Here is a 23928-nt window from a genome sequence, read left to right on the forward strand (position 1 = left end):
GCCAACATCGAGATGATCTCATTTTCAAGTATTGCCCAATTTCCTTTGATAATCTGTTTTGGTAGTTTATGAATTCTTCAGCCTAATCCAGAGATCTGCAAACTGTGGTGGTTGAGACAAATCTGGCCCACTGCCCAGTTTTATAAATAAAATTTTATTGGATCACAGCTGCACCCATTCCTTTACTTATGTGGCTGCTTTGTGCTATGACAGTAAAGTATTCACAATACAGAACATATGGTCCACAAGACCTAAAATACTTACTATCTGACCCTTCATGAAAACATTTCTTGTCCCTTGGCTTAATCTGAATTCCTATTGCTACTTACAGAGAAACCTGCTCAACTGTGATACTTGTCCCTTAATTACCAAGCCCTGTCCCCACCCGCTACCAGGATACCTTTTCCAAGGTGATAACATCTAGTCATGTAGTTCGATTAAAGTGCATCTCTTGAAGAATGTATAGATTTGGATCTTGCCTTTTTATTCAATTTGGCAGTCTCTTCTCTTTAGAGTAGTTTATTTATAATTAGTAGAATTTAGATATGGTTGGATTTGGATCTGCCATTTTGTTCTTTGTTTTCTGTTTATCTCACCTAGTTTTTGTTGCTCTGTTTTTCTTTTCCTACTTTCTTCTGTGTTAATTAAATATTTGGTTAAATTTAGAGTTTAACATCTCAGAATTTGTACACTCTTAAGGCAATGAGCCCCACACCCACAGTTATGAATTCTCTCTACAACTCTTTTAAAAGCTTATCTCTGCTACTGTCCACGAAGATGGTTGTGAAGTTAGCATCAGACTGAATTATAGTCAAGTCTCAAACAAGGTGAGTAAGCCTCCAGAAGTTATTCATTTGAGAACTGACTGATTAGTAAATTGAGACAATTTATAGAAATGCTTCTGTGTAATCCACAGAAAGGAAAAGTTTCAAATATTATTAAATGCTACTAGAGGCAAGCAATTTCATAGAATTAGATAAATAAGTTAAAACTCAGACAGGCACATGAAGATATAGTGAGAACAGGAGTTGTTCTGTAGTTCTTTTTTTTTTTTTTTTTTTTTTTTTGAGACGGAGTCTTGCTCTGTCCCCCAGGCTGGAGTGCAGTGGCGCGATCTCGGCTCACTGCAAGCTCCGCCTCCCGGGTTCACGCCATTCTCCTGCCTCAGCCTCCCGAGTAGCTGGGACCACAGGCGCCCGCCAACACGCCCGGCTAATTTTTTGTATTTTTAGTAGAGACAGGGTTTCACCATGTTAGCCAGGATGGTCTCGATCTCCTGACCTCGTGATCTGCCCGCCTTGGCCTCCCAAAGTGCTGGGATTACAGGCTTGAGCCACCGCGCCCAGCCTGTTGTTCTGTAGTTCTTAGGCTTATTCAGACTCACTGAAGTCCAATGGCATGTCTGTCATATAATTGATTTGGGGAAAGACTAACAAAAATATTTGCTGATATGCCCTTTGATATATTTTCTTCTATAAAATAAACCAAACTTTGTGGCCATGTGTCCTTGATCTTCCCTTTTATATGGTGACTGGGGCATTGCCACAGAGCCTGTAAGTGTGTTTCAAACATTAATTGATTGACATTAACAGCTTTAGTTTCATTGGACAAGAAGTCAGAATAATTAATCAATTGAGAAGCCAAGGAAAAGGAGGGAAATTAACATTTATTAGGCCCTGGCAAGGTGCTAATGGTGTTGTTGAAATTGGGATAGAAACATGGGCCCTGTCTAACTCATGGGGAGGCTGGGAGTATCTAATGAGCTAATGCACATGAATGTGCTTTGAAACCAAATAAAGCACTAACTGCTCTTTTTAATTGTTGTGACTAGAGCAGAGCTTGGGTCAGAGAGGAACTTCAGGGTAAGGGAAGTGAGAGAAGCAGGTCAAGGAAGGGGAAGCGACTGAATGAGCAGGTAGACAAAAGCAAAGTTGAGCTTTAGCCTGATCCAAGGGGAACTCTGGAGAATGAATTACACCACAAAGTTGTCCCCAGTTGAGGCAAGGAGGAGAGGGAGCATAACCTCTAGGGCAAAGCAGCATCCACCTACTGAGGGCACTTTGCTGGGGAAGGAGGTCCAACAGTAAGCTCTTAGCAGCTACACAACAGCTGGGGTGAGTAACTTGGCCAGCTAGTGGGAATAGGGTGGGCCACCAGCAGCATCTCCAGTGTGCTAGCTATCTCACAAGTAGAATTGGAGTAACTGTTCCCAGGTCATTGTTTTGTTTTGGTTTGGTTTTGTTTTGTTTTGAGACAGATTCTTGCTCTGTCAGCCAGGCTGGAGTGCAGTAGCACAATCTTGGCTCACTGCAACCTCCACCTCCTGGGTTCCAGCAATTCTCATTCCTCAGCTGCCTGTGTAGCTGGGATTACAGGGTCATGCCACCACACTCAGCTAAGTTTTGTATTTTTAGTAGAGATGGGGTTTTACCATGTTGGCCAGGCTGGTCTCGAACTCCTAGCCTCAAGTGATCCACCTGCCTCAGCCTCCCAAAGTGCTGGGATTACAGAAGTGAGCCACTGCACCTGGGCCCTAGGTTTAATACATCTTTTTTTAGCCTGCATGTTCTAGTGTTCAGGAAGTAGCAGGCTCTTCCCTGGGACAGGAGCAGGCAGCCACGTGAGGGTGCAGGGGGATCAGTCCGGGTGCACACAGACTTCTGTGTCTGGCCTCATTATATAGATGTCCATTTTACTGCATTTTGCTTTCATGACATGCCATTGAGGTAGGCTATATTATTTCCACTTTCCAGGTGAGGAAACTGAGGCTCAGAGAAGTTAAGCAACCTGCTTCTTCCAAGAGCACTAAGTTAGTAAGTAGCAGACCCAGGATTCACACTTGGCAGCCTGAGACCTTCCCATCATGATACCCTAATTCCAAGACATTGAAGGACTTTAAGCAGAGAAATGACACAATCACTTATAAAGGATATAAAGGTGACTGGGACAGCCACATGCAGGGAGGCTGGCAGACCCCTGTTGAAAGCCTATTGTGATGGTCCCAGTGTGAGACGAGGGGGCTGGGGCTTCAGGGAGGGAGAGGAGGAGGGGCCAGACTGAGCCGTGTGTAAGCAGCAGAATGGACAGAGCATCCTGGGGAGGTGAGGAGGAGTCAGGAAGGACATCCAGGTCTCAGGCTCCACTCTCTGGGTAGGTACAGCTGTACTTAATAAGGAGGAACAGATTAGCAGGGAGATCCTTCTTTCTAGTGGGACAAAGCAGCCTCATCATTCATGGTGTTTGAATGTTTTCATTGCCCAGAACCTTTACCTGAACAAGGCAGTGAATTTCAGCGATCACCTTCTGAGCAGTGCTGCCGAGGGTGATGGGGGGCTGTGCGGCAGCAGGTCCAGCTGGGGTGAGTTATTCCCTTCTGGCAATTTTAAAACAACTGACCAGGAACACATGATAGCAGAGAATTGCTAAGAGTTTGATAGCCCAGTCACAGATCTTGCAGTTATGTTCCAGTCGTTTTATTTCTCTGGCTTCTCTGAAGTCAGAGGTGAGACTTTTGAAGTCCTTTACAGGGCTTGAGGACATTCATTTGTGGGGGCACTTTTGGACCTAAAAACTGAAGTCCCTTCTTTTCCTCTCCTTCCCACCCTTCCTCTGGTTCCTGGACAGGGGAATGGCTCTAGGAGTCTCTCCTGCCAGGTTTAATCAAATAGAAATTTCTATGAAAGCCATTTTATCCTCTGACTTTTGAGGGACATGGAAGTAAGAAATAATTCTTTGTGTGGGGAGCTGGGGGAAGGGCATCATTTTTTTCCCCAACTCTGTCATTTCAGTGAGTGACTACAGCCAGAGTACCTCAGATACTATTGAAAAAATCAAAAGGATAAGGAATTTCAAGACCAAAACTTTTCAGGAAAAGAAGGAGCAGCTTATAGTAAGTGTCTTTTTTGGTCCTTGTGGATGTTGTCTTCAGCCTGTGATTTTCAGGTTTTATTTTGACCTTTTTTAAAATGGAAGAATAATTTCTCATTTTCTGCTCCTTTTTTATGAGCTTTTATTTTATAGAGGTAGACTTCTTCAAAATATCTCAAGATTATGAATTAGAGTTGTTTCAAAGTTCCCATCAGTTTCCTGAATCATCTGTGTGTTTCCTCTGGGGTCAGTTCTGTATGCCTATCTTTTTCTTGTCTTTGGTTTGTCTCAAATATGGAACCTTGGTTGTCTGGTCATTTGGCAAATGAAGACTAGTTGGGTAGTGCAGATGCTGGCATGGTGCCCAGCATGAGGATGGGCCCTGAAGTCCCTGTGTGAATGGACAGGCATGTTGTGGACAGACGTCCCTGGAGGGTGTGTGGACAGGGAGCAGGAGAAAGCCTTCAGGTCCCCTGAGTTGCTGGTGGAAAAAGTCTCCTCTGGTGGTGATGGTGGTGGTGGTGTGAAGCGCTCTCACGGGTTTCAGCTTGGGATGCAGCTTTTTTCCTTTCCCTCCACACCCTCCCATATGTCTGTCATGGAGGTCTAGGCTCTGCCCTTCTCCTTTCTTGGGCCCCAGTGCACCAAGTAGAAGCCTTTGTTGGGCAAATCTTACACTTTCTGCGAAATAGTTATCAGGGCAAAGAGCACAAGCCTCTTGCCCTTCTTACATGGGGAAGAAGGGGTAAGGCACTAGCGATCTTAGCTATTCACCACAGAGCCCTTAATCATCTACTCATGCATTCAGGCTGCACTCAACACCTAACCTCCATATTGATTAATTTAAGCTTCTGCAGGGCTCCCCTGGAAAGAAAACACTCCTACCTCTGGTGTCTTCAGCTGGATTTTTATTTGTTTCAGTTTGGTTTCCCTGTCAGATTTCATCTACTTTCAGTCTTCTTGGAATTTCTCAAAATTACTAATTCACCAATGGTCAGTACCGTTTTAGAGTTTCCCACATCTTTTAGAGTTTTGTGTTTTAAAAATATATGCAAAGAATAATTCTAAAAGGAGCTTTGGAGAAAAGAGCAGTGGATGCCACCTGCTCCATCCCCAACCTTGCCTTTTAATTGGTCCTCTTTGGCTGAAATGCAAAGAACAGATGTGATTAGCAGCAAGCCCTAAGGCCCGGGCCCAGGTCTGAGCTGGACACTTGCACGATGCCGGGTGCTTCCCTCCACATGTGGTTCCAAGCCCAGGCCCTCAACGCCACCTCGTCAGTACACCAGCTGCCCAGCTTGCACCCTGATTCCTCTGGAGGCAGGGACTCTGTCCTTTATCTTATTTTTTTTTCCCACCACATGCTTTGTATGTAACAAACACCAGTAAATTTGGAAAGAATATGTTAGAATTGTTTTAACTTTTATTTTTTAGGATTTTTTGTACTCACCACCTTCTCCCAGTTTGAAATATTGTTATTGAGTATAAAAGAAGCATAGAGTTCCATAAACTGAACAGCTTACAATTTGGGAGACTCTACCTATTTACTCTGTGTATAACCTGAGTCTTCCATTGTATATGCCTTTTTTTCTCATTTGCATTTAGAGGATAAGTATCAGAAGCCGTAACATTTGTTCACTCATTCAGTGATTATTTTTGAGCACATATGTACCAGGCACTGTTCTACGTGTTGAACATAAAACCTGAACAAAAGGCGTAAAGGTCTCATACCTCCTGAAGCTGACATGCCACTGCATTCTAGTACACTTTTCCATGAGGAATGGAAATCAGTGTAAACAAGTGCTCCCCAAGACCCCTGCTGGGGGTTTACTGATTAGAGTACTTGGTTCCAAGCTATTCATCAGTAAGATGGGGACAGCGAGAAAGGAGGCGGCACCGCCTGAACCAGGCATCATCTTCTGAAAGGCTCAGAGGCCTTGACCAGTGTCCTCGTGGCCATGGCTTCACAGGAGCAAGGACAGGGAAGGTATTATTTCCGCTTTACGAATGGAAATGGTGGTCCTGTGACCACCCCGCAGCCATGCCCGGGATCCAGAGGCAGAAACATACTAAAAGCAATGTCTCTTGCTTTCTAAACAGCTTCCTTCAGTCTTCCAGCATTTGAAATTCTTTATATATAAAGATGAATGTATGGCATTTAAAAATATAAAAAGATAAGTTATTCAGCCGGGCCCAGTGACTCACGCCTGTAATCCCAGCACTTAGGGAGGCTGAGGCAGGCGGATCATGAGGTCAGGAGATCGAGACCGTCCTGGCTAACACAGTGAAACCCCATCTCTATTAAAAATACAAAAAATTAGCCAGGCGTGGTGGCATGTGCCTGTAGTCCCAGCTACTCGGGAGGCTGAGGCAGGAGAATTGCTTAAACCTGTGTGACGGAGGTTGCAGTGAGCCAGGATCATGCCACTGCACTCCAGCCTGGGCGACAGAGCAAGACTCCATCTCAGAGAAAAAAAAAAAAAATATCTTGAAATTACTGAGAGCTTTTCTTTGTTTTGTTTTGTTTTGTTTTGTTTTTTGAGACAGAGTCCTACTGTGTTGCCCAGGCTGGAGTGCAGTTGTGTGATCTCTGCTCACTGCAGCCTCTGCCTCCTGGATTCAAGTGATTCTCCTGCCTTAGCCTCCCAAGTAGCTGGGATTATAGGCAGCTAACATGCCTGGCTAATTTTTATATTTTTAGTAGAGACATGGTTTCACCATGTTGGCCAGGCTGGTCTCGAACTCCTGACCTCAAATGATCTGCCTGCCTTGGCCTCCCAAAGTGCTGGGATTACAGGTGTGAGTTACTATGCCCCGCCTTTTTTTCTAAAGAATAAGTCAATTTATTGGCTCATTCATTCCTCAGGGGAGTACATTTTCTGAACTGTCATACTTCGGCTGATCTTGAACACTTTATAAAGTATGCAAAATAAATTTTAGGATTCATCTGATTACTTCTCCTAGAGCTAGTCATAATAAAACTAGTGTGGAGTTTCTGGGTTTTGTGAGGTTTCTCATGGCATCCTTGTCCTTAATATAAAACAGTGTCCATGCGGTAACCTTGCCTGAAGCAAGGTTTTGGAGCAGCAAGATTGATATTAGATGTGGATATTTGTGCTGTGGGCTATTAAAGACCACTCACACACTCACACATGCACACACTCATAGTCACCTGTCCTTGTGACTTAGAATTCAACTTTGGAAAGAAAGTGTTTGCCTTGAGTGAATATTTTGAGGCGGGGTAAATGACCACATTCTGTAATCCTGCAGCCTGAAAACAGACTCCTGCTGAAGGAAGTCGGACCCACGGGGGAAGGAAGAGTCTCTGTGATTGAACAGCTGCTAGATGAGGTAAGTGTCGCCAAAGGAGCCAGTCTCTCTGAAGAGTTCAGCCTGGCATTCCACCTCTGTCTCCTTCAGATGAAAGTTTTGTTCAATACTGTGAAAATTACACTGCCCTTTGATTAAAAACCCGGGATGCAGTGAATGGCTAGTCAAAAGCTTTATATTAATTGTTCCCTGTTGCTAGTTTTTATATCAGAGAAAATAGGCAGAGAGGCACAGATGAGACCAAGGAACATGCATGAAGCTGGATAGAATCTCTGGCCTGTGACCCCGTATTACCTTTATCCTGGGTTTCCTAAAGAAGCAAGGTTGTCAGGGTGCCTGCCCTCCCCTCCCCGCCCATGTGGGGAACAGTTTTGTCACCTGGGTAACTTTGTAGCTCTGTTCATTGTAGGTCAGGTCTTGAGGTTCCTGATTCTCCTCTCCTTTGATCTGAAAGCACTTTGGTTCCATCAGCTCTGTAAAGGACATCTGTTATACTTCATAGGATGGCGACTGGATGCTGTTGAGTGCAGGGTTTTTTGGCGAGTTTGTCCTTTTCCATTTGCTGCAGGGAGCAGACCCCAACTGCTGTGATGAAGACAATCGACCCGTCATAACCGTGGCTGTTAGGAATAAGCACCACGAAGCGATTCCGGTTCTCGTGCAGAGAGGAGCAGACATTGACCAGCAGTGGGGGCCGTAAGTGAAACACATTGAAAGGAGAGCTAAGGTAGCAGCAGGCTAACTGCGTGGAGCTCCACTGCAGCAGAAGCGGTCTACACACACACCCCGTTCAGTTTCAGCCACTTTAACCCTTTTAACCTATTTCAGCTTTAATAAGAGGCTTAACGCCTTCTGTTTTCCATAGCTGGGTAAAGCGAAATTTTAAAAATGGACTGTTGGGTTGCCTAATTTAGTGGCTTTTATAAATGATGATACATTTTGTTAATTCATAAACTCATACCGTGTGGGGCCAGTAAATCCTTAGCCCTTGGGGTGTTGTTAATCAATGTTTTCATCATGAATCATGAAAACACCAAGGGAAGACAGACCTCAGTGTATTCCCCATGAAAATATCCCCATGAAGTTAATGCAGAAAGAAAATATCATACAGCTGTCTCCAGATCTAACACCACTGCAGAGGAGACTGGTACATCTGAGGTCACCACATGGTCTCCTGCTGCCTTGCTTTCCCACCCGTGATACAAAACAGAAAGGTACCAAGTCCTGTTACTTACTGTCCCAGTCTTGGTCCACTCCTGTGTCATAATCTTCTCTTCTAGCCATATGCTTCTATTGTTCTCTCGAAAATTACTTTGAAAATGTGGGGTGAAAATTCCTTGAGCACGAGTCATTCATGTTAACTGCTCGTATCTTGCCGACCACATTGTTGAAATGAGTCTTCTAGGGACATCATAGGCATCTAACACTTCTGCCTCCGGAAGTCTTACTAAGGCAAGGTCAAGGTCCATGTCAGTGGAACATTCTGCTGTGTACTTCATGCTACCACGGAGGCCAAAATTTCAGTAGCTTTGCTTCTGTTATTCTCTCTTTCAAAATTATCTCTAATGTTAGTGTTCAAAATATAATCCTGTTAATTTTTCTATATGCATTTTACTAATGTCTGCATTTTAATAGTTTCTACCCCTTTTTTTAGTTTTATTTTACAGCAGAATGTTTGATGTGTTGGTGTAAAGCTTTGATGCTTGGAATTTATTTTCTCAAGTTTTCTTAGAGTTTACTGTGTCAACTTCTTTATTTATCCCACACTGTTGTATTATTGTCATTATCAATAAAATGGTGCTACCTTGTTTTGTGTTAAGGCATATTTTATATTTTTATAATTCAGAAAAGCTTTTTTAATAGCATTTAACTATGTTTGTGGTTGATAGAGAAATTACTTGAGCACATTTTGAATTGAAGTGTAAGCAGCGTGAGTCCTGGCTTTATGAAGAGTCCAGCTAAGGGGAGGAAAGTGCCCTGGGTGTTGAACAGACTGCCTTTTTATTTTGCTGTGCCTCAGCTTCCGTGTTTGCTTCATCACCATTCTACAAATTGGCATTTATCCACATGTGATCTCATTGCATGTCTGTAAAGTCTGACACTGCGGTTATACCTGTCTATCTGAATGGTGTGTAATAGCCTTTTTCACTCCCCCTGCAGGATCATGGTGACTGTGGGCAGTATGTAGCTCACATGGTTGTGGGGAGGAAAGCTAGAGGGTTGGCCCTCTCTCACATGGAGCACAGGGATCTCTTCTTCCTTTCCAGTGCATGCCAGTAGAGGAAAGTAGCATTTCCCACTGAGAGCCACATTCTGCCAAGTCTGGTTTATATCTGTTAGTTTCAAGAGTTTGGGCCTAGATCAGCCCAGCCTCTGCCCCGTAGCTGGACCTCTGTAGACCCAGGAACATGACCTCAAAGTTCCGTCCATCCTATTGCTTTTAGGCATAAGTCATCCAGAGAATCTGGTTTTACTGTAAAAGAGGCTCAGCGAGTTGTTCCTTAGCAAACAAGAATTAAAATGCTGTGTCCCATCTGAGCATGTTTGGCTAGTGGAGCCTAGGTGGTCTCTACACCAGATAACTTCCACTAAGTAGCTTGGCAGGTGGCAGAAAGCTCTTTCCTAATTTCCTAGTTCCATGTTTGTATCATTCCTACCAGAATGAACTCATATTCAACAAAACGGAATGGCTAGGAGAAATTCACATCCTCCACCAAAGCTCATTCCTCTTACTAGCAGATTTCAGAAACACAGATTCAGGATCTCACTAGGCGAGAGGCCCAGAGAAATGCTGTTTGCTTTTGGACGAGACCTGTCCTTCCTCACTGCATTGGTGATCCCAAACATGCCATCCCCTGGCTCTGCCCCAGTAGCCAGGTGAGGAAGATGCAAGCATCAGTCTACTTCTTAGAGGTTCAGCTGTGGACATTTATTCCATTAGGTAATTTAAGGAGAGAATGTACATTAATCTACCATGATACTTAGATTTGAGTAAATAGTTTGTATTGTTTGTATATTAATAGTAAAGTTTCTTTAAAATACAAATTCCATGGCAGAGTCACCATTCAGCATTTTCCAAAACTGAACTGTGGATACATAGGAAATAACCAGCACAGAAAATCTAACCACCAGCAAACCCCCCATGCAATACATAGAATGAACCCTCTGCTCTCAATATGGGGAGAATTATGAAGAAAGAAGATCATAAGTCTACCTAGGAGATGTGGCAACCCTATGAATATATCCCAGTTCAAATGGTAAATGCCTTATAAAGGCCCAAGGAACCGTAGGGGTGGAGTGACAGACAGTTAAGCTCTATGCCACCAGTGAGGAAGAAAGGATGAAAGATAAGGAGGAAATGGAGTCTTTTCCAGACTAATTCCAATTAAACCTCTTTCTTTTGTAAACTGCCCAATCTTGGGTATGTCTTTATCAGCAGTGTGAAAATATACTAGCACACAGCATAGCCCATGAACGTTCTATGGCAAATTCTTCATTTGTGACCTGTTTGTTTGTTCTTTCTGAAAGCATTTATCCTTGATGTTCTGAAATTTCACAAGGATATTTTTAGATGTGCTGTTTTTGATTCACCCAATTGGCCTTTTCAATTTAAAAAGTCTTCTCTTTCTTTAGGTTGGGAAAAATTTGTTCTATTATCTCCTTGGCATTTTCTCCCCTCCATTTTTCTATTCTCTTTCTAGAACTGTTAGTTGGACGGTGGACCGCTTGAATTGATTCCCTGTGTCTGTCTTTCTTTTCTGTTTTTCCATAATTTCATCTGTCTTTTTCTCTTATCTTTCGAGAGATTTCCCTAACTTTGTTGTCCATTCTTCCTCTTGAATAATCATTATTCTTTCTAGAAGCTGCTTTTGTTCTGGTTGTTTCTTTTTCATAGTCTCCTATTTTTGTGCAATATTGTCTTGAATCATTCTGCAGATACCAGTTAGATTTTTGTCTTGTTTTAATTCCTTGTGTTTGTGTATCTTGGTTTTCTCTTTGATTCTGCAGGTTTTTCTCAGATGTCTGTGAGCCTTTGTTGTCCATTCACTTTTGAGAATGGAGTTTGGGCTAGATGACTGGTAACTCTGTGTATAAGAGAAGGGCTTTGTCAACCAAGAGGCTTTCTGGGTAGATGGAGCTACTCCCAGGCTGGGACCCCTGGGTGCCAGAAAGTGAAAGACTTCCCTCTGATTCTCACCAAAGGCTGTCTTTATCTTCCTCTGAGAAGAAGCCACTCTCCTTTTTCTCCATAGCAATAAATGCATGGCTGCAGGCACATCTGCAGGTGTGGGGGATGAGGGTGATGGCGTCAAAGGAAGGAGCAGGGGCAGAGAGAGTTCAGACCTTCAATGCCTATCTCATTTCTACTTCCAGTCATGACTCCTGCCCTCCTTCACTCCTGCCACCTCTGCATAGGAGCCTTTCAGGAGTCCTGGTGCCGCCCCGGCCTCCATTTCAGTTGCCCACTCCTCCCTCACTAGGTCAAACCTGACCAGGAAATATGGAGAGAAACCCTGGCATTGCAGCAAAGTATGCTGTGTCTGACCTCTCAGGCCTGCCCCCTGGTTTCTAAGATTGGTGTTTATTTTCATATCATGTAAGCCCAACTCACTGGAGCCAAGATCATTTCCCCTACACAAAAATAGGAGCCTCAGCCCCGAGAAGCTACTATTGTGCCCAAGAGGTCCAAGCCAAAGTTAAGACTATGTCCAATATGTTGCATAAACTCTTGCAGGCAATTTAGAACAATGGTATTTATTAGCATTTATTAAATCAACTACCAACCATATCCTTGTAGGTTTCTCGCATTAAAAAATGAAAGTGTTTATAACCTTTTCACTATCTGCTATCAAAGCTTACCCTCCATCACATTATTCCTCCAAGAGAAAGGCAGAGAGAGGAGACTCAAGAGATTTTCCCAGGTTAGTTAAGTAGGTTAGTGAGCAAAACCAGGACCTTGGGTCACATGCATTCTCTCCAGTTTCCTGATGATGCTAACTAAGGATTTATCCAGGATTTTTTTCCCCCTCATTAGGCTCAGAAATACAGCTCTTCATGAAGCAACTCTGCTTGGCCTTGCAGGAAGAGAGAGCATCGCCACTTTACTGGGGTATGTCCCCTGGCCTCTGATGGATACTTTTGAGGGCCACAGGGATCTCCCTAATGGCCTGTGATGATTTTAAGAGGGGCCTTGGTTCCTGAACTGCTGTCCCTGTCCGTGGGGACCGCCATCCCACCATGGCTCCCGGGGCACTAAGGGCTTTTCAAAGCACAGTGAAAATGTTGCTCCCATTAAACACACTTGGTTGTAGGACTTTAATGCAATGGGAACCAATGGCCAGGATTAGCAATTGGACATTTTGAAATCACAGAGCCTCTTTAAAGGTTTCAAGGTAGAGCCACCTCTGAGAACTGGAGTCACTGTGACCTCTTGGGGACAGGTTTGGGGAGGTGGGACCAGGAGGGGCCCAGACTGGCCTCCATGGCAGGGAAGAGTCAAGCTCTTAGGGTCACATGCTCAAGTCCTTCAGTGCACCTCCATTTCTCCATTTCCTTTGCAGATGCAATGCAAGCATCCGAAAGAAGAATGCAGGAGGCCAGACAGCGTACGACCTGGCTCTGAACACTGGAGATGACCTCGTCACCTCACTCTTTGCTGCCAAGTTTGGCCAAGGGCTCGAGGACCAACTTGCTCAAACTAGGAGCCTCCGCCTGGATGACTGTTAGACCTGAGGCCTCCACGGAACTTCATTTAAGAATATGTGCAGTGGCTGGCACAGTGGCTTATGCCTGTAATCCCAGTGCTTTGGGAGGCTGAGGCTGGCGGATCACCTGAGGTCGGGAGTTCAAGACCAGCTTGACCAACATGGAGAAACCCCGTCTCTACTAAAAATACGAAATTAGTCAGGCATGGTGGCACATGCCTGTAATCCCAGCTACTCGGGAGGCTGAGGCAGGAGAATTGCTTGAACCCGGGAGGCGGAGGTTGCGGTGAGCCGAGACTGCACCACTGCACTCCAGCCTGGGTGAGAGTGAGACTGTGTTGCCCAGGCTGGAGAATCGCTTGAACCCCAGGAAATGGAGGTTGCAGTGAGCCAAGATTGTGCCATTGCACTCCAGCCTGGGCAACAAGAGCAAAACTCCGTCTCAAAAAAAAAAAAAAAAAAAAAGAATATGTGCAGCTCTGGCTATTCTTTAATCATGTCTTTCTGAAATGTGTATTTGAGATGAGAAATTGAGGTTGAGAGGAACTCAGGAGAATTTTTTTTTTTTAAATCATATGACAGTATAAGCCATCAGTACTAAATGGACAGCTCTCAGTATACTGTGGACTGTGATAAACTGAATGTATGTTTTTTAATGGTTTATTGCTGCAGGTTTTTTGTGTATTTGATTTTTAGTTTTTAACTTATTTTTCAATAGGTAATAATTGCAGATGGTTCAAAGCTAAAAGGTATGAAGTATTATGTAGGGATGTGTCCCTCCCATCCTGTCCCACAGCCACCACCTCTCTCCTCAGCCACCAATGACATCAGCGTCGACTTGCCTTTCCCGGGGTTGTGCAGAGTTAGATATGCACATACATGTGGTATAAGCACATGCACATAAGAGTACACATAGAATATAAACGTGTCTGTAGCACATATATATTCTTTCCCCTCTTTTAAAACAAATGGTAGCAAACCAACCACACGCTGTTGTGTATCTCGCTCTGTTTGCTTGATACATCTTGTAGGTGGCTCCTAATTAGTATGTAAAGATTGACCTTATTTAAATTTCTTTATGTTGAAATCATCAATATTCCCATCATTATGGTTTGTTCTTTGATTGACAAATCAGCTCTCAATAAACCACTTACAAGAATGTGTAATTTTGACTCATTCCTTTCTTCACGTCATTATTTTAATCTTTGGGTGGTAATGCTGCAGTTGTGAAGTCCCTAACTAGTTTGTGTTAACATAGGTAAATAGAATATTTATTAATTTGCTATAATTAATTCAGCACAATAAGTAATGGGCCTTGTTGAGGTGGTTACTGTTATCACCACCTGCTGGGCGGTGATACTCCCCCAGACTGGGCAGCTGTCTGTGGGAGGACAGAGGTTGCAAAGTCACGGGAACACAGGCCCCTGGGCAGGCGCTGGCACTGCTCCTACCCCTATCAGCCCCTCTCAGCCACTTGTGTAAGGGAGGCTGCTGCATGGTGGCCAGTGTCCAGGGAGACTGGAGAGTGTGATCATCTGGTTTGGGGCCTGTGGTGGTTTGCCCTGTGTCAGCTTGGCTGGGACTACTTTGCCCAGAATTCTCTTCCCTTATGGTTCTCTTCAGGGTTGGCCCCAAGAAAAATTGCATGAGATTCAGAAGATAGAAGAAAAGCAACAGCAGTCATGCTTGGATGGTGGCTATAGGGCACCAGGTGCCTCTGCCACTCATCCTGTATGAAGAAAGGGAAGGAAGTGCTTGCCACCACCTAGCAGCAAGCCCTGCCTTTGGGATGGAAGAGGATGGATGTTTATTGGGATCAACACTTGTGAAACGATGTGCAGAGGGAGAAGTCGAGTGGGGAGTAATGGGGTTCAAGGCCATTTTCCCCAGACCTCAGGGAGTGGGGAGGGCCTCATGGACCCGTGGGTTCTAGAAACAATCACCTTGGGGTTCTTGGGGGGAGCCTTTGTGCCTCGAGTGCAGGAACTATGCTTTTAACGCCTCTTAGGTTTTCCACACTCCCTCTTGGAGGATTCTACCTTCTGAAACCAAGAGGCCCTTCCAGTGCCGGCTGGCCAGACTCAGGGATCTGTAAATCACACATCTGACGTCTCATGCTAGGGTCCTTTCCTTTCTCTAAAGCTCACAGCCTACATTCATCACCCTTGAATTTCACTCTTTCAGAATCAAACCTCAGTTAAAATAGGACTAAAAAGTGAAAAGGCAGCCTAATATTTAACACTTTCTGATGAAATCCTACAGGGTCACATAAAATGTTCTATTAATATTAAAGTATATATTTTCAGGAAAATTAAACACATTTTAAGGCAGAACATTTCCGATGTCAAAAATCATGTTTTTTTTTGTCCTTTCTAAAGCTTTCTTTTTCTTTTCCTAATGACAGGGCTTGTTGAGGGAACAGAGCCACTTTAAGTGAAAGGGAATGAGATTTTTTAAAATTTTTTATCTTTTAGAGACAGGGTATCTCTCTGTCACCCAGGCTGGAATGTAATGGTGTGATCGTGGCTCACTGCAGCATCAAACTCCTGGGTTCACACGATACTCACCTCAGCCTCTGGAGTATCTGGGAATTACAGGCACACACCACTGCCATCAGCTAATTTATTTTATTAAAAACTTTTTTTATTTTTGGTAGAGACAGGGTCTCCCTATGTTGCCCAGGCTGGTCTTGAACTTCTGGGCTCAAGTGATCCTTCACCTCAGCCTCCCAAAGTGCTGGGATTACAGGTGTGAGCCACCACGCCCAGCCTGGAACAAGGAATTTATTAAAGGAGTTAGACTCTGCAGTGCTTGAGCTGGTTAGTTTGATGGTGGGCCTGAAGTTGCTGTACCTCGGCAGGGCTACATTCAGGAAGTACAGGTGAGCGTGAAGGGGACGAGCAAGGACAAACTGGAACCCATGGGGACACATCTCCCTCCTCCATCCTCATGGTCACAGGCAACTTGCAGGAGACACGCCCTTTCCCATGAAACTTGCCCCAGGCTGGGCTCTCTAGAAGCAGATGCCAAGACAGTTTGGGATGGAAGAGGATGGGTGTTTATTGGGATTAACACTTGTGAAAAGATGGTGGAGAGGGCAAAGTCAACTGCAATGTGGCCCAACAATGCCTCAGCCACCAGGTGGTGCTCCACGAGCCAGAATTGCCCATCATGTTGTCCACTGTGCTTTTGTAGCCCTCTGGCAGATGGGAGCTTCCCCAGAAGGGACGGGACCTCAGGCGAGGCAGTTCTCTGAAGTTGCTGATAGCTGGGGGCCATCTGCTGCCACACTCACTACAGCCAGGGCAGCAAGCCCTGCCTGGAAAGGGGATGTGGGTGGTGCACCTCTGCCTGCCATAAAGCTGCATAGGTGCCTGACCTAGGCTGCAGGACAGCTGAAGGCAGAGATCGGGGGGAGCTGGTGAAGCCATGGGCCTGGCTGCTTCCCACACCTGCCAGATGAGCCAGGGGTTAGTGACTGTGTCTTCCCTGGATCTGGTCCTAAGGCCATGTCCTCTCAAGGCCTGGTTGCTCTTCCTGGAGGGGCTGTCTCTGCTTTGCGGCCTTGTCCTGTGTCCCCGGTGGGCTTCAGTGGGCTGGCTTGCCATTCCCTCCTTTCCAGTGAGGTGAGTGAGTTCCCATGCACTCATTGCCCATTTGGGTTTCTTCTATTTTTCTTACTGGCTTAGGGAATTTCTTTCCATCCTCTTGAATCAGAGCATCTTCTAGAGTCCAGACAGTGCTGTCCAATAGAAATACAATCTGAGCCACATATACAATCATAAATTTTCTAGTAGCCATACTTCTAAAAGTACAGAGAAACAAGCAAAATTAATTTTACTGGGATACATGGACAGATACTTTTCAAAAGAAGACATACATGTGGCCAGAAAGCATATGAAAAAAAGAAAAACTCAGTGTCACTAATCATTAGAGAAATGCAAATCAAAACCACAATGAGATACCATCTAACACCAATCAGAATGGCTATTTTTAAAAAGTCAAAAAATAACAAGCTGGTAAGGTCGTGGAAAAAAGGGGATGCTTATACACTGTTGGTGGGAGTGTCAATTAGTTTAACCGTTGTGGAAAACAGTATGGTGATTCCTGAAAGAGCTAAAAATAGAAATACCATTCAACCCAGGAATCTCATTATTGGGTATACACCCAAAGGAATATAAAACATTCTACCATAAAGACCCATGCATGTGTATGTTCCTTGCAGCACTATTCACAATAGAAAAGACATGGAAACAACCTAAATGCCCATCAATGACAGATTGGATAAAGAAAATGTGGTACATATGCACCATGAAATAGACTATGCAGCCATAAGAAAGAATGAGAGCATGTCTGTTGTGGGAACATGGGTGGAGCTAGAGGCCATTATCCTTAGCAAACTAACACAGGAACAGAAAACCAAATATCGCATGTTCTCAGTTATACGTGGGAGCTGGCCAGGCGTGGTGGTTCACGCCTAATCCCAGCACTTTGGGAGGCCAAGGTAGGCAGATCACCTGAGGTCAGGAGTTGGAGACTAGCCTGGTCAACATAGTGAAACTTTGTCTCTACTAAAAATACAAAAATTAGCTGGGCCTGGTGGTGGGTGCCTGTAGTCCCAGCTACTTGGGAGGCTGAGGCAGAATTGCTTGAACCCAGGAGGCAGAGGTTGCAGTGAGCCGAGATCTTGCCATTGCACTCCAGCCTGGGTGACGAGAGTGAAACTCCATGTCCAAAAAAAAAAGTGGGAGCTAAATGATGATAACAAATGGACACAAAAAGAGGGACAACACTGGCCAGGCGTGGTGGCTTACGCCGGTAATCCCAGCACTTTGGGAGGCCGAGGCGGGCAGATCACGAAGTCAGGAGATCGAGACCATCCTGGTTAACATGGTGAAACCTCGTCTCTACTAAAAAATACAAAAAAATAAGCTGGGCATGGTGGTGGGCGCCTGCAGTCCCAGATACTTGGGAGGCTGAGGCAGGAGAATGGCACGAACCTGGGAGGCGGAGCTTGCAGTGAGCTGAGATCGCCACTGCACTCCAGCCTGGGCGGCAGAATGAGACTCTGTCTCAAAAAAAAGGGAGGAGGACAACACCCACTGGGGCCTCTCAGAAGGTGGAGGCTGGGAGGAGGGAGAGGACCAGAAGAAATAACGACTGGGTACTAGGCTTAGTACCTGGGTAACAAAATAATCTGTATAATAAACCCCCGTGATACGAGTTTACCTATATAACAAACCCTGAACCGAGAATAAAAGTTTTAAAATATTTTACTAGAATAAATATTATTTCAACTTATAATTCATCTAAATTGTTAATGCAATATTTTATATATTTTATTTTTTCACACCAAGTCATTGAAATCTGGTGTGCATTTTACCCTTACAGCACATCTTAATTCAATTCACCACATTTTAAATGCCCCCTACCTGCACATGGGAGTTGGCTACAGCATAGTTCTAGAACCTTCTACCTATGTAATAACACACATCGAGTTCATTGCATTCTGATTCCCACCCCGCTAGGATACTAGCAGCACAGATACACTCATTTGAAGCATCTCTGTGGTTGGTGGGTTTTCCATGTCTAATCCAGAAAGAGTTCCTCCCCATCACCTGTGCAAGGCCGCAGCTCCAGGTGCTCTGGTCAACGTGCCCAGTAGGATAAAGAAAATTTACAGGGTCATTTATTTCTGTTGTCTCCAAGACATCTTCTCGGGACCTCAAGAACGCACATCACTTACTTCTTTTCCAACTTCTATTTCTGACTGCTTTGGAGCCAGGTTTTTGCTTTTTCCTGGCCAAACAGAAAATAAAGAGCATCTCTTGGATTCTCATCCACCTTCCCGTTCTTCAAGTCATTGCAAACCTAGCCTCCCTTTGTGGTTTTCTAACGGTAGGGCCTTGTGGGAACATAGAGCAGACAAGGTAAAGTGACTCATTCTCTAGTCTCCCCTCCTTTTCATTGTAGATCCCAAAAAGAGAGCCAAAAGGCCACATATACCTTTGTCCCTCAATGAACAGGAAATGAAGCGTGTTACCTTCTCAAATGCATGCGCAGATGCAGTTAACTGCTGTGTGTTTTTCTGAATGGAAGGAAGAGGGGCCTGGGCCCGCAGAGCCATCTGGGAACTGCTTCTGTGATGGAGAGGAGTGCCCAGGTGGCTGCTGCTTCTGCCTCTCCTCGCTGCTGCTTCTGGTCCTGCTGCTGGAGGCCAGATCTGGGTGAACTGAGTGCTGGGAATTCAACCCGGAATCTAGATTTAGACCGCTAAGTATGTCCACAGAGTTCCCGAAATACATCAGCACCTGCTTCTGGAAGGCAGAGCATTTGGACATTCCGCGGGAACGCTCCTGAGATGTCTTGGTTCTTAACTTGAATTGCCAACAAAAGCACAGTTCCATCTCTCACCTCTTCCCTCTCCTTCACCCATCTCCTTCTTCATCCCCTCTCCCTCAACTGCTTTTTCTACCCGTTTCCCCCAAATCCTTACCCGACCCCCAAAACTCCCTCCATGTACAATCCCTTTCCTTCCCCCAGGCCCCCGCTTTCCTGTCCACATGGTCTCTTGGCCTTTCTTTCTCTCTTGGGAAGTGATGGAAATGCATGGTATTATTTACCTAAATTAATTGACTCAAAATTTCCCTTTCACTTTCAATGAACCCTACTCTTTTAATGAAATAGTGACATTTTCTGTTTACCTAGACTACATAAATTTTACTTGTATTTCTGTTAGTAAGGATGTAAATCCCCTAGCTTTAATAGAACGTTGTAATTATAAATATGATACTAGTTATTCTTAAATCTTTATTTTATGCATAAAACTGGAATAAAATTTTTATAGTGAAAATTAAGAATAACATTTTGAACATTGTACAAAAAAGGGAAGTCCCATTTCTGTGGCTCTCATAACCCCCAGCAGTAACCGCTGTTAGCGGGTGTGCAGGCTGGGCGCGGACGGTGGCTCACGCCTGTAATCCTAGCACTTTGGGAGGCTGAGGCAGGCAGATTGCATGAGTCCAGGAGTTTCGGACCAGCCTGGGTAACATGTCAAAACCCCGTCTCTAAAATAAAAAAAATAAATAAAAAACAGCATATGTGCAGCCTTTGGAGACCTTTATCTTTCTCTGCAATTTAACCCCATAATAAAATATATAGTTTTCTTAAAGTTTGGATACAATGTGATTATTCTGTAATTGGTTTTATTCATTTATACATCTTGGGGACTTTTCCATTATTTGTGAATTGACTTAATTCTTTTTAAGTGTTTTTTTTCCGAAATATAAAATATAGACATACACCATTATTGTTTTAACAGATTAACGGAGCTAATCAACATGTGTCAATATTTTGTGAAGACAGAAGAAAGTAAAATCACTGGATTTAAGACTATGCATATTTTGAGTTTTGAAAGATATTGCCAAAATTTCCCTCATAAGAGTTGACAGTCCAACCAAAGTATACCTTTCTCCACACCTCCCCAATTTCACAGATCAAACACACATCATTGCCGTTAGTTTATTTATTTATTTATTGCCTGTTCCTGATTTCTTATTAAGACTATCTCTTCCTGGATTAAGCATTAGTAGGTACTTCCATGACTCACTCATCCATGTGCTTTGCCATTTTTTGTCGGATAATTTCTCACGGGATAATTTCTTATTGCTGTAATGTCAGATTTCTTTACATATTCCTTACATATTCTGGATAACACAGGTATCTTATCCTTCTTGCCTTTTCTTTATGTATATTGTGTACTGTCTAATAAACGCTTTATAGATTTGTTTTGTCAAATATATTAGTATTTTTTAGGACTTCTGAGATCTTTGACTTGCTGAAGTTCTTCACTATTCCAAAATCAAAACATTTTCTTCTAATATGTAAATACTTGTCTGCTTTATTTGGCTTTTTAGTTTATTTGGTATTTACATTTCTAAAGGGTACACAGACTGAAGTTTACTTTTCCCAAGTGAGCAACCATCCCTTGTGCCAGTACAGTTTTGGGGTCACTCATCTTTTCCACACTGGTTGAAACGCCACCTTTATTTAGCATACCCTGCATTTAGCATACCCTGAATTCTCTTGTGTACACAGGTCTGGCTTGATTGTTGTAAAATGTTCTATAAATATCTTTAAAGTAGTCACTCCTATTGTCCTGCTTCAAAAAATTCTTTACTATTCATAGATTTTCTCCTCTCCACAAACTCGAATTAGTCTATTAAATCTTTTAAAATTCTTCTTTAGATTTAATTGGGAATATCATGGAATTTAGAAATATATTTGAGGGAGAATTGAGACTTTATTAATCAAAACCCATGGTAATCTTTCTATTTATTCTTGACTTCTTTTATATTCTCAGTAAAAATCTTAATTTTCTCCCTGTAAACACTATGTGTTTTTTTGTTCAGTTAACTTTTAGGCTCTTAATATTTTTGTCGTTTTAAATAGTATTTCCCTTAGTGATGTTTTCTTTTTTTTAATTTTTAATTTAGTTTTTTAAAATTTAACTTTTATTTTAAGGTCAGGGTACATGTGCAGGTTTGTTGTATAGGTACATTTGTGTCATGGAGGTTAGTGTACAGATTATTTCATCACCCAGGTATTAAGCCTAGTAGTCAACAGTTATTTTTCCTGATTCTCTCCCTCCTCCCATCCTTCACCCTCCAATAGGCCCCAGTGGGTGTTGTTCCCATCTATGTGTCCATGTGTTCTCATCATTTAGCTCCCACTTATAAGTGAGAACATGTGGTATTTGGTTTTCTGTTCCTGCATTAGTCTGCTAAGGATAATGGCCTCCAGCTCCATCCATGTCCCTGCAAAGGACATGATCTCATTCTTTTTTATGGCTATGGGTGTTATTCCATTGTGTGTATGTAGCACATTTTCTTTATCCAGTCTACCATTGATTGGCATTTAGGTTGATTCCATGTCTTTGCTATTGTGAATAGTGCTGCAATGAACATATGCATACATGTGTCTTTATAATAGAATGATTTATATTCCTTTGGGTATATGCCCAGTAATGGGATTGCTGGGTTGAATGGTTTTTTTTGTTTTGGAATCTTGCCTGGACTGGGGTGCAGTGGCACGATCTCAGTTCACTGCAACCTCCGCCACCTGGGTTCAAGTGATTCTCCTGCCTTAGCCCCCAAGTAGCTGGAATTACAGGTGTGCGCCACCATGCCTGACTAATTTTTGTATTTTTAGTAGAGACGGAGTTTCACCACATTGGCCAGGCTGGCCTCGAACTCCTGGCCTCAGGTGATCCACCCACCTTGGCCTGGGTTACATGCGTGAGCCACCGCGCCTGGCCTGGTAGTTCTGTTTTTAGGTCTTTGAGGAATTGTAACACTGTCTTCCACAATGGTTGAACTAATTTACACTAATTTACACTCCCACCAACAGGGTATAAGCATCACCTTTTTTCTGCAAACTTGCCAGCAGGTTTTTTGGGTTTTTTTTTGACTTTTTAAAAGTAGCCATTCTGATTGGTGTTAGATGGTATCTCATTGTGGTTTTGATTTGCATTTCTCTAATGATCATTGATGTTGAGCTTTTTTTCACATGATTGTTGGCCACATGTATGAAACGTGTCTGTTCGTGTCCTTTGCCCACATGGGATTGTTTTTTCTTCTTGTAAAGTTATTTAAGATCTTTATAGATGCTGGATTTTAGACTTTTGTCAGATGAATAGTTTGCAAAAATTTACTCCCATTCTGTAGGTTGTCTGTTCACTTTGTTGGTAGTTTCCTTTGCTGTGCAGAAGCACTTTAGTTTAACTAGATCCCATTTGTCAACTTTTGCTTTTGTTGCAATTGCTTTTGGTGTCTTCATCATAAAATCTTTGCCTATTCTATGTCCAGAATGGTATTGCCTAGGTTGTCTTCCAGGGTTTTTATAGTTTTGGGTTTTACATTTAAGTTTGTACTTGAGTTCATTTTTGTATATGGTGTAAGGAAGGGATCTAGTTTCAATCTTCTGCATGTGGCTAGCCCATTAAGCACCATTTATTGACTAAGGAGTCCTTTCCCCATTGTTTGTTTTTGTTAGGTTTATCAAACTCAAATACTATCAAGTTTTGACTCTCTTTTCTCACCTGGCTCCTTGCTGAAAACTCTTTTTTGGCGCTAACAATTTTCTGAAGTTTCATAATTACTGAGAAAGTAAAAATTAATTCAGGCTGAGAAAGTAAAAATCAGTCTGGACTTTTGTCAAGCTGGGATAACAGACACAGATAAAGCCAGCTGCAAATTTAGAGGAGACAACTTGTCTTCTGTGAACAAGCCACAGCTGTGAAATGCCATTAACAACCCTCTCTTTGAGTGACTACTGGTTTCTTATCATGGAGGAACTTTGTTCTCAAAAATTACAGACTGCCAGGAGCTTTGCTATTTGCAATTAAATCAGTATGAATGAAACATCCCACTCTTGCCTGGGGGATCGAAGTCACTTTGACACAGAGAAGCAGCCTCAATTTCCAACCCTGGTGCAGAGCTTCAGCACAGAGGTTTACAGACACAACTTTTTACATCTCTTTTAACTTTGTAGTTTCCAAGAACATAAAACCCTGGGCCCACTTTCCAGTCCAAACATGGTGATGACCTTTTACACATAGCTCTGCTTTATTCTGAGCCTGTCAAAAACCTGTGTGTTTAAATTTTGACTAAATTTCATCCTTCTTCAGAGTCCTAGAATTACTAAATCTTTTCCTTTGTTTTTCCTGTGAATGGACTCCTTGTTGCAATGAATCAAATAAACCTGACTTGGTGAGACTACTGGTTAGGCTGGGACACTGCTTTAACTTTGTTCATAAATCATCTGAAAAAATGAAAAAAAATACATACATGTTGACTCTTGTTCATTTTAATATCATGCCTCTCATTTATCTGTAATCCTGGAAGCACTACAGCTTCTAGTACATCACTAAATAGAAATAACGGGCATCTTTTAACTAACTCTTAAATTGTATTATAAATATTTCTAAAGTTACTGTATTTAGTAGAATGTTATTCAAAAATTCTGG

At 43.1% G+C, this 23928-nt stretch overlaps 2 protein-coding genes across 6 annotated transcripts in view; one reads left to right on the forward strand and one right to left on the reverse strand.

The window, feature by feature from the left end:
- The window catches only part of DZANK1 (double zinc ribbon and ankyrin repeat domains 1), an 82934-nt gene extending 69752 nt beyond the window's left edge, over window positions 1–13182 (forward strand). For all 5 annotated transcript variants that reach the window (XM_030826043.1, XM_030826045.1, XM_030826047.1 and 2 more), the window contains 7 exons: window positions 753–827; window positions 3262–3358; window positions 3789–3889; window positions 7138–7218; window positions 7766–7893; window positions 12233–12307; window positions 12759–13182. In XM_030826043.1, coding sequence (XP_030681903.1) covers window positions 753–827; window positions 3262–3358; window positions 3789–3889; window positions 7138–7218; window positions 7766–7893; window positions 12233–12307; window positions 12759–12924 — 723 coding nt within the window. In that variant the 3' untranslated portion in view covers window positions 12925–13182. The remainder of the gene's footprint in view (window positions 1–752; window positions 828–3261; window positions 3359–3788; window positions 3890–7137; window positions 7219–7765; window positions 7894–12232; window positions 12308–12758) is intronic.
- Window positions 13183–15937: 2755 nt separating this feature from the next.
- On the reverse strand, window positions 15938–18355 carry LOC105740759. Its single transcript, XM_012512169.2, has 2 exons — window positions 18335–18355; window positions 15938–16644 (listed from the first exon to the last, which is right to left on the reverse strand). Exon 2 carries the CDS (start codon window positions 16550–16552, stop codon window positions 15971–15973), a length of 582 nt encoding a protein of 193 aa, XP_012367623.2. The 5' UTR covers window positions 16553–16644; window positions 18335–18355; the 3' UTR covers window positions 15938–15970.
- Window positions 18356–23928: the final 5573 nt, after the last annotated feature.

Source organism: Nomascus leucogenys, chromosome 13 (assembly GCF_006542625.1).
Source record: "Nomascus leucogenys isolate Asia chromosome 13, Asia_NLE_v1, whole genome shotgun sequence".
Taxonomy (NCBI): Eukaryota; Metazoa; Chordata; class Mammalia; order Primates; family Hylobatidae; genus Nomascus; species Nomascus leucogenys.